The 13,851-nt window shown below is 57.6% G+C and overlaps 1 protein-coding gene across 1 annotated transcript; it reads left to right on the forward strand.

Moving 5' to 3' along the window:
* The first annotated feature begins 440 nt into the window (after positions 1 to 440).
* On the forward strand, positions 441 to 13,831 carry ACTN3 (actinin alpha 3). The gene is made up of 21 exons (XM_035013326.1): positions 441 to 650; positions 4,483 to 4,597; positions 4,769 to 4,888; positions 5,205 to 5,291; positions 5,374 to 5,461; positions 5,946 to 6,024; positions 6,110 to 6,191; positions 6,918 to 7,003; positions 7,321 to 7,413; positions 7,888 to 8,118; positions 8,245 to 8,392; positions 9,473 to 9,623; positions 10,209 to 10,317; positions 10,414 to 10,554; positions 10,800 to 10,982; positions 11,446 to 11,580; positions 11,677 to 11,856; positions 12,256 to 12,402; positions 12,491 to 12,556; positions 13,299 to 13,457; positions 13,541 to 13,831. The coding sequence occupies exons 1-21, from the start codon at positions 504 to 506 to the stop codon at positions 13,697 to 13,699; spliced, it is 2,706 nt and encodes a 901-aa protein (XP_034869217.1). The 5' UTR covers positions 441 to 503; the 3' UTR covers positions 13,700 to 13,831.
* The last annotated feature ends 20 nt before the right edge of the window (positions 13,832 to 13,851 follow it).

Genomic DNA, 13,851 nt, shown 5'->3' on the forward strand with positions numbered 1-13,851 from the left:
AACCCCTCCCCATGCTCGAGTGTCTCCATCACCCCAGAAAACATTCAAACAGGTCGGCGCCTCGGTGTGTCTGACTGTGAAATGGGGATAGGGCTCTCTGTTTCCCACCTGCGCGGCACCAGGAGAGGGTCAGGAGGAGGCCTAAGGGACAGCTTCTAGAGCGGTCTACAGTCTACTATTATCGTTATCTCCGTTGCACACGTGAGGAAACAGAGAGGGCCATGGCTTTCTCACGGTCACACAGCGCCCAAGAGGCGGAGCCAGAACGGGAGCCCCGAATCTCCGCCTTGGGATCCACCCCAGCGCCCCCAAATCCTGCAGTCCTCTGGTCCCAGGGCAACCTCTTGCCTGGTCCCGACCCGAGCGCCCTCGCCCCCATCCGGCCCCACCCTCCTCCCCCATATTTAGCGCGAATTCGATCCGGGGCTGGGCCGGGCGCTACTTAACGCGGCCCCGGTGTTCCGGAGAGCGCCGAGCGGAGCGGAGCCAGGAGCCCGAGCAAGATGATGATGGTGATGCAGCCCGAGGGTCTGGGGGTCGGGGAGGGGCCCTTCGTGGGCGGCAGCGGGGGCGGCGAGTACATGGAACAGGAGGAGGACTGGGACCGCGACCTACTGCTCGACCCGGCCTGGGAGAAGCAGCAGCGGAAAGTGAGTGCTCACCCATTTCCAGATGGCAAAACTGAGGCCTGAGAATCTGGGCGATTTGTCCTTGGCAACTCAGCAAGTCGGGGGCAGAGTCCGTCTAGACCCAGAGTGCCACTCCCTAGCCCGAGCTCGGCCCATCAGTCCTCTGCTGTCTCCCAGAGCTGGAAGAGAGGGCTGGGAGCCCTCATGAGGGGTTTAGGATAACAAGGAGAGTTTCTAGGGTCCCACCCCCCGGGAGTTCATTACCCTGGGCCCACTGTCCCACTTCTGCTGGCGAAAAGGGGTTGGGTGAAGCCCAGGAGATCCAAGTTTGGGGGGTGTCGGGAAAATAATCTTTCTCCCCAGGCCCCCGACTCTCTAGTTAAATATCTTAGACCCCACCCTGAGGACTTGCAGCCAGCACCTAGTGGACTTGGGAATGTGGGGGAGGAGAGAACCATCCCAGACCCCTCCCCACTCTCTCCTCTCTATTCTCTCCACCCTGGGGTTCATTGCCACTCCATCCCAATTGTCAAATGAGGAAACTGAGGCCCAGAAAGGGGCAGAGATAGGACCCAAATCATATACTGTCAGAAAACAGGACCACCCCCACAACCTGAGGGTCTTTGCCCCTTGCTTGCCCCACCCCCACTCCTTCCCAAGATACCCCCCCCAACCCAGGGGCCCTAAGTCTGCTGAAAAGGCCACAAGGTCAAGGAGGAGGGGAGCCTGGGTCCCCTTACACAGTAACCTGACTCTCCGGCCAGATGGACACTTTGTGCTGAGGCAGCAGCTTGGGGAAGCTGGAGTGGGGCACATGGGCAGCTGCTGCCCAGGCCCAGCCTTGTAGGGCACTGGGGCCCCCTCCCTGATCTATTTTCATTCCCAGACTTTCCCAAGTGGAGGGGGCAGGACACCTGGGTTCCCAAAAGAGAAAATGATCCGGGCTGGAGTGAGGAGACTTTGGGGAGTGGCAGGCCAGGGGGAGGGAGGACACCGTGAAGTCATTGGACCCTGCTGAGCATTTGCCAACAGTGTGTGTCTCCAGGAAAGGGCAGGGAACAGGAGTGCTCAGTGGAATTTGCAGGATCTGAGAATCCCAGGATTTAGAATCAGAGCACTTCTACTGGGTTAGATGACAGGAGATGACCCCAGAGTCCGGGAGGCTCAGCTGACTAGGCTGGAGTGCCCCGGGTGACATGCTTCCCCTCTGGTTCCTCCTGCACCTGTCTCCAAGCAGGGCTGCGGTCCTTGGGTCTGGCAGTCTCCCAGTGATGTCATCCCTGCCCCTGGCTCCAGCTGCCATCTGCTTGGCACCCACCAGGTTTCCCTCAGATCCAGGTCCACATGCCCTTCATGAGACACACACTAGTCTGTAACTTGCCTGCATCATTTAACAAAATATCAGGAATACCCTTCCAACCCAACCTACAGCCACCCACTTCATCCATTCATTCAACGGCTGCACAACCGTAGATGCTCTGTAAATTAATCAGCATCCCTGGAAGTTGGCCATTCCCGAGTTTCTTTCTCCTCCAGCCTGAGCATCTCTGTACTCAGCTTAGCCCCGCCCTACACCTGCCCTTCCCCCTGGTGTCTCCCTCCAGCTCCTGCCTGATGCCTGAGTCCTCTTCATTCAACCTCATCCCAAAACATTCATTCAGTATTTCTTAGGGAGCTCCTACTCGGGGCCAGGCACTGTGTTAGGTGTCAGGACTTCAGCAGGAAACAAAATAAGTCCTCTGCCTTAGGAAGCTTATACTTCAGCAAGGAAGAGTGTTTCTATCCCATCGCTCTGACCCTTCCTGACACCCTTCCTCCCCGCCTCTCCCCCCTACCCCTTCACCCCATCCCAGTCGTCACCTTCTCACTTCTCCCTCCTGCTCTGCCAAGCCATTTGCCTCCACTCTGCCACCAGAAAGAGATTTCTAAAACACGGTTCTGCCCACCTCCCTCTGCCCAAAATCTTCCCTGATGCCCTGTTGCCCTCAGGATCAAGTTGAAACTCCTTGGCTTAGCACCCAAGATCGTGCATGACCTGGCCCCTGCCGCCCCTCCGGCCTGCCTCTCACCACTTATACCCCAACACCCCCAGCTTCATTCCAGTGGCACCCAGATAACTGTAACCCCACAGACCTAGCAGCTGTTTTTCACTGCTGAGCATTTGCCTGTGTGCCTGCAAAATGCCCTTGCCTGCCCTTCCCTGTCCGAATAACTCCTGCTTTTCCGTTGCAGCTCAGGTCAAATATTAGCTTTCCCCAAGAGGTCCCCCACCTGATCTGAATCCCTCTTCTCCCTGACACTAGTCTCTCCCAGCGCTTCTCAGACCAACACGACCCTTTGATTGACTGCGAGCTCCTATAGGGCAGGGACTACATCTTATTAAGTCGTGTTTGTCAAATGGAAGGATGCCCTTTCCTCCACCGTGGAAGCCCCACCCAGTCCCGCCTTTCCCCCTGCTTTATCTAGACCCAGAGCATCTCAGACTCCAGGGCTGGAGGGAACTACGGAGAATCCAACTACCTTCTCCTGTGCTTGGGGCCCCATCGAGTAGTGTTCAGCACTCGCTTATACACCTCCAGTGATTGGAAGCTCACTCCCTTTCCTCAGCAATGACAGTCCCTCACATATTTAAAGCATCATCTTTTTTTTTTTTTATATTTTTTTTATTTGAGAGAGAGAGAGCATGAGAGGGGGGAGGGTCAGAGGGAGAAGCAGACTCCTCGCTGAGCAGGGAGCCTGATGCGGGACTCGATCCTGGGACTCCAGGGTCATGACCTGAGCTGAAAGCAGTTGTTTAACCAACTGAGCCACCCAGGTGCCCCTAAAGCATCATCTTTCATGTCCAGCTTCTAGGGCAGCTGAAAAGCTGGTCTCAGGAAGGGAAGCTGGGTGAGGGAAATAATTCCAAATAACTTCCAGGGTCATCTCCCAGGATTAATTGCTTTGTGGTGGGGGGAATGCTCTGAATTCTAGAATCCTACCAGATTGGAGGAAGAAGGACCTTGGGACATCATGAAGTCTGGCCAGTTAATTATGCAAATGGGGAGACTGAGCCCAAGAAAGGGCAAAGGGCATACTCCAGGTCACAGTGAGTGAGCATCTCAGCTGGGCTTGGAGCCCAAGTATAGACTCTACCAAGGACCCTACAGATGATGGCAGAACGCAGGGCTTGAGGGCTTCGTAGGTTGGTGGAAATGTACTATCAGGCTTCAGGTCACCCCCACCCCCAATAGAGACAGAGCTGCATAGCAGCCCTCCCGTCCCAGATGGAGGCTGAGGCTGAGGCTGCCTCTAGGGAGAGGGGAAGGCAGTCACCTCCAGGAACTGGGTCAGGCTGGTCCTTGTGCCCAGCTGGTCCTCCATGACTTGCAAAGCTCTTGTACCCTCGCGTTCTACTTGGAGGCCCATTCACAACAGCCCTGGGCGGTCAGTGGGGCTAAGAGGACAGTAATACAGATGCACAATCCCTCAGGCAAAACCCTCAGAACTGGGTAGGCTTTGGTCCAGAATTTTGCAGGCCTTAGAAGGGCAGTTATCACCCTGCATTGGCCCTTGTGTGTCAGAGGGTCCCCACGCTTTGGAGCATATGCTTTACAATTTTCTAAAACCCCCTCCAGTGCTTGAGACAGGCCAAAGCTGGCATACCCCAAGTCTAAACTGGGACTGTGCGGACCCTAGAGCCCATGTGTCCTTTTCCAGGAGAACGAAAGTTCAGGGAGAAAAGGGACTGGGTCCTGGATGCACAGCAAGTCAGTGGCTGAGCCAGGACTTGACTCTGGGGCGGGGGCTCTGAGACCTACCCCGATGTCCCCCAGACCCAGGGCTAGGGTCTCAGTGCTGTCTCTGCCCCCAGACCTTCACTGCCTGGTGCAACTCACACCTGCGCAAGGCTGGCACCCAGATTGAAAACATGGAGGAGGATTTCCGCAATGGCCTCAAGCTCATGTTGCTCTTGGAGGTCATTTCAGGTGAGGAGTGCAAATCAAGGCATGGGGACCCCAGGACCTAGGGGAATCCAGGGAGCTGGGGAAACACTAGAGAACCTGGAGGGGATGTGGTAGGGGAGGGGGAAGTTTGAGGACAATGCCTTCAGCTTCTTCTTGTGACCTTTGACCCCTGACCCCTCCTTTTACACCCAGGAGAGAGGCTGCCCAGGCCAGACAAAGGCAAGATGCGCTTCCACAAAATCGCCAATGTCAACAAGGCCCTGGACTTCATTGCCAGCAAGGGGGTTAAGCTGGTGTCCATCGGTGCTGAAGGTGAGGGGGTGGCAGGGGGAGGCCCTGGGGCTGGGGGAGGGCCGTCCTGACGTCAGCAAGCCACTTTGGGGAGCCTGTCTTCTCAACTGTGGGGTTAACTGTCCATGCCTCATAGGAGGGACTGTTAAGGGGCAAATGTGCCCTAAGTGCTGGCTCAGGACCCGGGAGTAGCAGGTGTTCCATGACTGAAGAATGACTAAGTATGAGCTCTGGCATGGGGGTCAAGGGCCAAGGAATGGAGCAGGGGAGGGAGGCAGCTGGGGCAGTACGGGCCTTGAATGCCAGATGGAACCTGTCCCCTTTCCTCACCCTACAGAGATTGTCGACGGGAACCTGAAGATGACGCTGGGCATGATCTGGACCATCATCCTCCGCTTCGCCATCCAGGACATCTCTGTGGAGGGTGAGTGGCGGGGAAGCTGGTCGGGGGGAGAGGGCTGGCCCAGACCCCTCCCCGGCCGACACTTCCCCACATCCCCACCCAGAAACCTCCGCCAAGGAAGGCTTGCTTCTGTGGTGCCAGCGGAAAACAGCACCATACCGCAACGTCAACGTGCAGAACTTCCACACCAGGTCTGTCCTCAGCCGGCATGTGCGCGTGCACGTGCGCGCGCGCCTCCGCTGGGCTCTCCCTGCCGCGCGCCCCGCGAAAGGGCCCTGGGGCCAGCCAGGCTCCTGGAACGGTGGTGGCGGAGATTAGGAGGACTCAGCCCACGTGGAACTGAATCCGGGAGGGGGAGGGAGGATCCCTGAGTGCGCGTGCATTGGAGACATCCCTGGAAGGGCATTCCAGCCGGAGAGAACTTTGTGAGCGAAAACCTGGCTGCCAAAAACATCCAGATACTGGGGTGGCCCAAGCACAGGGTATGGGAAGGAATCATGATGCGCTTGGAGGAGATGGTCTAGATCTGGGAATGAAGGGCCTCCGATGCCAAGCCAAGGAGTTTAGACGACTGCATTTTACTGATGAGGCTGTCCTGATGGGGATGCTCCTGGAGTGAGGGTGGGACACAGCCTCAGCTTGAATCCAGGCCTGACTGCCCTTCTCCTGGTCCAGCTGGAAGGATGGCCTGGCCCTCTGTGCTCTCATCCACCGACACCGCCCCGACCTCATCGACTATGCCAAACTGCGCAAGGTAGGCCTCTGCTGCCCCCAACCCTGACTCCCCAACCTCTACCCGCGGCCGACATTTCACCTCTCCCTGCTCCCTCCCACCTAAGGATGACCCCACTGGCAACCTAAACACTGCCTTCGAGGTGTCAGAGAAATACTTGGACATCCCTAGGATGCTGGATGCAGAAGGTGAGAGGAAGCGAGGACTCCACTTACTGACCAGAGGCATGGTACAGCCTTCACCTCTTTGCCCCTGCTCTTCCCTCCTCCTGGAATGCTCTCCCCCTCCACCTACCCTCTAGTAAAAATCCTTCCTGTCCCAGGCCCCCCCTCCAGGAGACCTCTATCCTGCTCCCCTGCCCCTGTCCAACCAGTGGAAGCAGCGTCTCCTGCCTTTTCCCTTATGGCACCACCCTCTGCCTCATATCTCAGTTATTTGGGTCACCTGGGAGCATGGGAGCTCCTTAGGGGCAGGTCCTGCCTCTTGTCCTTCTGCCCAAGCAAGGCTTTAGTCAAACGTTTTCTGAGCACCTACTGTGTCTGGTGCCCTAGATGCGTGGGCATCAATGGATGAGAACTTGGGGAAAAGACAGACAGATGGACCCACAGAGTGATGGGATGGTTAGAGACACTAGGCAGTGTGGGCTGGTGCTTCTCAGGGGCTGCAGCGTCTGCTCACTCACCCGCTCCCTCGCGCTTTTCTCACCCCATAGAGAACATGTTCCTGGGCCCTGGGGTGATCAGAGAGGGCTTCAGGGAAGAGGCAGACGCTGGGTTTGGGGTAGCTGGCATCTCTGGCTGTGACTAGATGTCTCCACCCCTCCCGTCTCGAGGGAGCTTTCTGCCTGGTTAGGGGCGTGAGCCCATTCTCCAAGCCTGGCTTTGGCCAATAAATACCTCACTGCTGTCCCCTAGACATCGTGAACACCCCAAAGCCTGATGAGAAGGCCATCATGACCTACGTTTCCTGCTTCTACCATGCCTTCGCCGGGGCTGAGCAGGTAAGCCCCCCCCGCCCCGTTCCCTGCTGCTGCCTGGGCTGGGCGTGTGGACCGAGGGGCCCAACCGTGGTAGCATCCCAACATTTGGAGGTGCTGGGTCCCACATGGGTGGGAGTGCCACTGTCCCATCTGCCTATACTCAGTCTCTGGGGAACGTAGGAGCAGAGGCTTCTGGCCTGGAAGCTCCCTCCTCATCTAAAAAGATGTGCTGCCCTATTTGCATGGACCCAGGTTTTAAGGGCTTTACAGAGGAAGGCTGGGTTGGGGTGTCTGCAGCGACTTGTTCTAGTGTCCATCTTTTCCAACTCCCACAACAGGCAGAGACGGCCGCCAATAGGATCTGCAAGGTGCTGGCCGTGAACCAGGAGAATGAGAAGCTGATGCAGGAGTACGAGAAGCTTGCCAGTGAGGTGAGTCTGAGGCCAAAGAAGTCCCTCCCCTTCCTGTACCTGTGCTCTCCCAACCCTGGCCAGCCCAGGCCTGGGCCTGTGAAGCCTCCCTCACCTCAGAGTGTCCTTGGCCTGCTCCTGCCTCCTCCTGCAATCTTCACATCTCCTGCCCCTTCTGCCTATCCAAGCTCCTGGTCATTCATGGATTCACTCATTCATTCATTCCTGAACTCATTCATTCATGCGCTCCCTCGTCCCTTTATCTGTTCACCCATATTTAGGCAATCTCCTGGCCCTTTGCTCTGTGCCAGCCTATATTGCTTCCTGACCAGGCTCAGACATTGACCATCTGACTCCTTCCCTGATTAGTGGGGACCCCCCATTCTGCTTGAGGCCTGGCCTTCTGGCCACAGCCTGGGTGTGGGTGGCGAGGGGTGGGCGGGGTGAGCAGGCCAGCTCAGAACTCTCTGCACTGCACCTGCCTGGCCTTGGCAGCTGCTGGAATGGATCCGCCGCACCATACCATGGCTGGAGAACCGTGTGGGCGAGCCCAGCATGAGTGCCATGCAGTGCAAGCTGGAGGACTTTCGGGACTACCGGCGCCTGCACAAGCCGCCCCGAGTGCAGGAGAAGTGCCAGCTGGAGATCAATTTCAATACGCTGCAGACCAAGCTGCGGCTGAGCCACCGGCCCGCCTTCATGCCCTCCGAGGGCAAGCTCGTCTCGGTGAGCCAGGCCAGGGAGGGGGTGACCACCCCCCTCTGCCCACATCCTCCGGGTGACATGGGGCTCTGTGTCCCCACCTGTACAATGGGCGAACCATGATGGAAGGTGCCTCTGCTGGCCCCACAGGACATCGCCAACGCATGGCGTGGGCTGGAGCAAGTGGAGAAGGGCTATGAGGACTGGCTGCTCTCGGAGATCCGGCGCCTGCAGAGGCTCCAGCACCTGGCGGAGAAATTCCAACAGAAGGCCTCCTTGCATGAAGCCTGGACCCGGGGTAGGTACACCTCATGGGGCTTGAGTCTGTCCTGGGGTGGGTGGAGACTGGTATGATGGTGGTGGGGGTCCTGGCAAAATGCACAGGTCAGGAGTAGGTGTTCTGCTGGGAAGGTGGGGACCTGCTTTCTAGAACCACCCTGACTTGCTATGCAGCCGTCACTGCTCCTCTCTGGGCCCCAGTTTCTTCATCTGTAAACTCTGGCCCCTGTCTCCTGGCTCTGGCCTTCTGTAGGTCAGCTCTGATTAATTGGTCATGTAGCATTTTATTTGTACCTGTGGCAGGTGAGTCCCCAACCTTAACAGCACTCATGTTGGACTCAGAGCATATTGATGGCAGAAAACTGCATGAGTCAGATATATCACTCTGTATGAAAACATTCATTCTGTATTCTATCAGGGATTTTAATCCTACAAATAAATGAGCCCTGCCTAAAAATAATGAACAAACGTTAATAGTGGATTATGGGCATGAAGGATAACAATGGTTTGATATAACGAGAATTCCTTAAATATACAGCTATTTATGGGACTCTGAGGAGGTTTCTGGATCTTTAAGCCTGTTAGCATCTCTGCAAAATGCAGAGGCATTCAATAAATAGTAGGGGCTGCGATTATTATTATGGTTTTATTTGTGTAATGTAATTCATTCTCAAAGCACTTTTACATTCATCATTCATTCATCCAACAAATATTCCTAGAAGGTCTCCCAAGTGCCAGGCACTGTGCCAGGCTCTGGGGAAACTGGTGAGCTAAGGAAACCAGGTCGGGGGCTCACTGGGCTCAGAGTCATTGGGAGGTAGTTTGCGATCCAGTAAGACCCAAACTGTACAAGGGCCACCCTGAGACGTGCAGGATCAGGGATGCTGAAGCCATTTACAGGCCATGCCCAGAACAGGAGTTTCACTTAACTTTATCAGTCTGGCATCGCAGAACAGACCCTGAGGATAGGCTGAGCAGGTGTAATCACCTGCATTTCACAGATGAGGGAGGACTCCTCAAGGTCACCCAGCTCAGCTCGAACCCCAGCTCCCGCCGCGGCCGCCGGTGGGTGACCTGAGCCGGGCCTCTCTCCGAGTAGGGAAGGAGGATATGCTGAGCCAGCACGACTACCAGTCGGCCTCCCTGCAGGAGGTGCGGACGTTGCTGCGGCGCCATGAAGCCTTTGAGAGCGACCTGGCGGCGCACCAGGACCGCGTGGAGCACATCGCCGCGCTGGCCCAGGAGCTCAAGTAGGCGTGGCCCGCTGCTGGTCCCGCCCCCCGGGGGACAACTACCCTACCTGGCTTCTCCCCTCGCCCGCCCTGCTCCCCACTGCCCTCCGCAAACTTCGTTCTCCCCAGTTCTCCCTCCACATCTTTCCCCCTCACCACTTGCTCCGTCCCTCCTCCAGTAACCCTGTCCCCATCGCGGGGTCCACACTCTCCCCTACCCATGTTCGGGCTGCCCCACCCCCATGGCCTACCCCTAACCTGGCCACCCCCTTCAGCTTCAGGCCCTGGCCTGCTAGCTCAAAATCTCCCCATCAGCCTTGGCTTCCCCACCTCCTCCTGTAAACCCGCCCCTTCTCGCACAATCGCACTCCCCCTCCCTATCGAAGCTCCCCAGAGGACTGGAGCTGAGGACCCGCAGGCTCCCCCTACCCAAGGAATGTACTGGAACCCCCACCTCCACCCCCCAGGAATGCCTTGCTTCACCCACACCTGCCCTGGCTGCCTTGCGCCTTCACCATCTGGGGCACAGCTTCCAGTCCCAGGAGGGCAGACAGGAGGAAATCTGTGGTCTGACCCCCTTGTCATCCCCTTCCTCGCCCCCAGTGAGCTGGACTACCATGAGGCAGCCTCAGTGAATAGCCGCTGCCAGGCCATCTGCGACCAGTGGGACAACCTGGGCACACTGACCCAGAAGAGGAGGGACGCGCTGGAGGTGGGTTTGGGGGCCAGGGAGCTGGGGGCTGGAGACCAGAGGCTGGTGAGGGGCCCGTTGGGCAGGCTGCTGACTCGCCATCCCCGTGGCCCCTAGCGGATGGAGAAGCTCCTGGAGACCATCGACCAGCTGCAGCTGGAGTTTGCCCGGCGGGCAGCACCCTTCAACAACTGGCTGGATGGGGCCGTGGAGGACCTGCAAGATGTGTGGCTGGTGCACTCGGTGGAGGAGACCCAGGTGGATGTGGGGGTTCCAAGTGGGGAGGGGGGCTGGGGGGGACAGGGAAGCGGGCCTAGAACCCCATCAGCCCTTTCTTTGGGTTCCTGGGGAATGGGGTTGGGAAACCGCAGTTCCCAAATGCTGGGCTGGCAAACAGGAGGCCTGCAGCAGACCCACCGGGTGGCCTGCGGCACACTGTTGCCCTTGCCGTTGCCCGTGGGAAGTGGAGGGTGCTGCTCATGGGTCCTGCCTGTCGCTCCCAGAGCCTGCTGACTGCACATGAGCAATTCAAGGCTACGTTGCCAGAGGCTGACCGAGAGCGAGGAGCCATCCTGGGTATCCAGGGTGAGATCCAGAAGATCTGCCAAACATACGGACTGCGGCCCAGCTCCACCAATCCCTACGTCAACCTCACACCACAGGACATCAACACCAAGTGGGACATGGTCAGTGGTGCCTGTGACCTCTCCTTGCTTCTCACCCACTCCTGTGCTTTCTAACCACCCCGGAACCTCACGTGTCCCAAGCTATGGAGACTCCAGTCCACCTTCGGATCTGGGGTCTGTCACAGCCTTTGTGGGGCACTGGACATGTCACCCTGCCTGTCATGGCCTCTGCTGCAAAATGGCCTTAACAGCAGCATTTTCCTGTCGGGCCCGATGTGAAGTGGAGTTAAGCCTGGGGTGTGGACATCTTTATAAAACCACTACAGTAAGTTACCGGCCCCATTTCACAGACGAGGAAACAAGCCTAGAGAGGTCGTGTGACTTGCCCAAGAGCTTGTCCACGTAAGCCCAGACCTCTTGGCTCAGAGTAGCCGGGGCTCTGCTAGGGGTTGGAGCCCATGTCCCCTCAAAGCCATCTTCTGGCTCCCAGAACTGCCCCAGGCATAAGCACCCTTCCTCCCAGGTCCGAAAGCTGGTGCCCAGCCGTGACCAGACACTGCAGGAAGAACTTGCCCGGCAGCAGCTCAACGAGAGGCTCCGGCGACAGTTTGCGGCTCAAGCCAATGCCATTGGGCCCTGGATCCAGGGGAAGGTGGAGGTACGGCTCGGATGGTGGGGCCCAGCTGGGGGAGCGAGGCCAGGGCCGGGGCCACAGGGAGCTGGGAGCTCTCATCCTGCCTGGGCCCCCCGACAGGAGGTGGGCCGCCTAGCCACAGGGACGGCCGGCTCTCTGGAAGAACAGATGGCTGGGCTGCGGCAACAGGAGCAGAACATCATCAACTATAAGAGCAACATTGACCGGCTGGAGGGTGACCACCAGCTGCTGCAGGAGAGCCTGGTGTTCGACAACAAGCACACAGTCTACAGCATGGAGGTGAGAGGCGCCTGCTTAGAAGGGGCGGGGAGGCGGCACTGGCTGGGGAAGCCCGGGGCAGCCATGGCTGGACCCGGCACGTCTGCCCCAGGAGGGGCCCCGGTGCAGCTTGGCCAGGTCCCCCAATGCGCCCACGGGGACACTGAGATCAGATGAGGGAAAGTGACTCGTCCAGAGTCACGTAGCAGTCTGAAGCCAGGCCAGGACTGGCCACAACTGGGTGATCAAGACTTAATACACAGTAAGTCATCAAATGTCAAGGCAGGAAGGGCTCTGGCAGACACTAACGCCCAACAGGGTGGAAGACCTGCCCAGGGTCACACATGGACTGGGAGTGAGGCTAGAACGAGGGGCCAGGCACCGGCCGCCCACTGATTTGGCTTGCCCCCCGTTCTCCAGCACATCCGCGTAGGCTGGGAGCAGCTGCTCACCTCCATTGCCCGCACTATCAATGAGGTGGAGAACCAGGTACTGACCCGAGATGCCAAGGGCCTGAGCCAGGAGCAGCTCAACGAGTTCCGGGCATCCTTCAACCACTTTGACCGGGTCAGCAGGGGCCCAGCTCTGTGGGGTGGTGGACCTGGGGGCTGGTGGGGTTGGATGACCAAGTCTGATATCTACTCATGCGCCACAGAAGCGTAACGGGATGATGGAGCCTGACGACTTCCGGGCTTGCCTCATCTCCATGGGCTATGACCTGGTGAGTGCTCCCAACTGCATTGCAGGAGTCCCATCAGTGCCTCTCCCCTACATTGTGATCACCTACTGTATCCCTCCCACCTTCACATGCATTTCATTTCCCGCTCATCACGCCCACTGGGGCTAGGCAGAATGACCCCATTTCACGTAGGGGCTATCAAAGGCTCAGAGAGGTAAATTAACTTGCTCAATGGGCGCCTGGGTGGCTCAGCTGGTTAAGCGACTGCCTTCGGCTCAGGTCATGATCCTGGAGTCCCAGGATCAAGTCCCGCATCGGGCTCCCTGCTCGGCAGGGAGTCTGCTTCTCCCTCTGACCCTCCTCCCTCTCATGCTCTCTGTCTCTCATTCTCTCTCTCAAATAAATAAATAAATAAAATCTTAAAAAAAAAAAAATTAACTTGCTCAAGAACACAGCTAGGATTGGGACTTGGTTGTATGTGACTTGAAAGCCTGAGCTTGCAACATTTTTACCCAGAGAAACTGCACTACAGAGAGTTCCAGAGAAAAAGATCAGGGTCAAAGGGCAATAGGGGGCATCGCCAGGGGCAGGATGCAGGCTTCAGCTTAATAGAAAGGACTCCCCATAAAACCAGAGCTAAGGCTGAGGCAGTCTATGGAGGAAAGAGAGCACTTTGTAACTCGGGTTGTCAAGCCAAAGCTGGACAGTCCCTAGGAGGGCACATGAGGAGCCTTCTGGCTTTAGCACCCACGATGGGCACGGTGCCCGGCCTCTATCCCTGCAGGGAGAGGTGGAGTTTGCTCGCATTATGACCATGGTGGACCCCAACGCAGCCGGCGTCGTGACCTTCCAGGCCTTCATCGATTTCATGACCCGAGAGACAGCTGAGACCGACACAGCTGAGCAAGTTGTGGCCTCCTTCAAGATCCTGGCAGGAGATAAGGTGAGTCCCAGGTGGTGGAGGGGGCTGGCGGGCTGGGACAGGGAACAGGATCTGTGGGTCCTCAACAACCTTTTCTCCCCCAGAACTACATCACTCCCGAAGAGCTGCGGCGGGAACTCCCCGCTGAGCAGGCCGAGTACTGCATCCGTCGTATGACACCCTACAAGGGCTCCGGGGCTCCAGGTGGAGCCCTGGACTATGTGGCCTTCTCCAGTGCCCTCTACGGGGAGAGTGACCTCTGACCTCAATCCCTACGGTTCTCTACATGAGTCGGAGAGAGGGAGCTCCCTCTGGCTGATCCCATCCATCTCTTGGAGCAAGGGCCTCAGAGAATGGCCAGCCACGTCCTTCTGAATAAAGACCGATCCATGAGATTTTCTCCATCTCTTCAGTT

This window comes from Mirounga leonina, unplaced genomic scaffold (genome assembly GCF_011800145.1).
Source record: "Mirounga leonina isolate KUSES-001 unplaced genomic scaffold, KU_Mleo_1.0 Mir_166, whole genome shotgun sequence".
NCBI classification, from domain to species: Eukaryota; Metazoa; Chordata; class Mammalia; order Carnivora; family Phocidae; genus Mirounga; species Mirounga leonina.

Coding starts and splice junctions, on each gene's coding strand:
- ACTN3 (XM_035013326.1), top strand. CDS start 504: ATGATGATGGTGATGCAGCCCGAGGGTCTGGGGGTCGGGGAGGGGCCC. Junction 651..4,482: donor GGGAGAAGCAGCAGCGGAAA/GTGAGTGCTCAC, acceptor CTCTGCCCCCAG/ACCTTCACTGCCTGGTGCAA. Junction 5,462..5,945: donor GTGCAGAACTTCCACACCAG/GTCTGTCCTCAG, acceptor CTCCTGGTCCAG/CTGGAAGGATGGCCTGGCCC.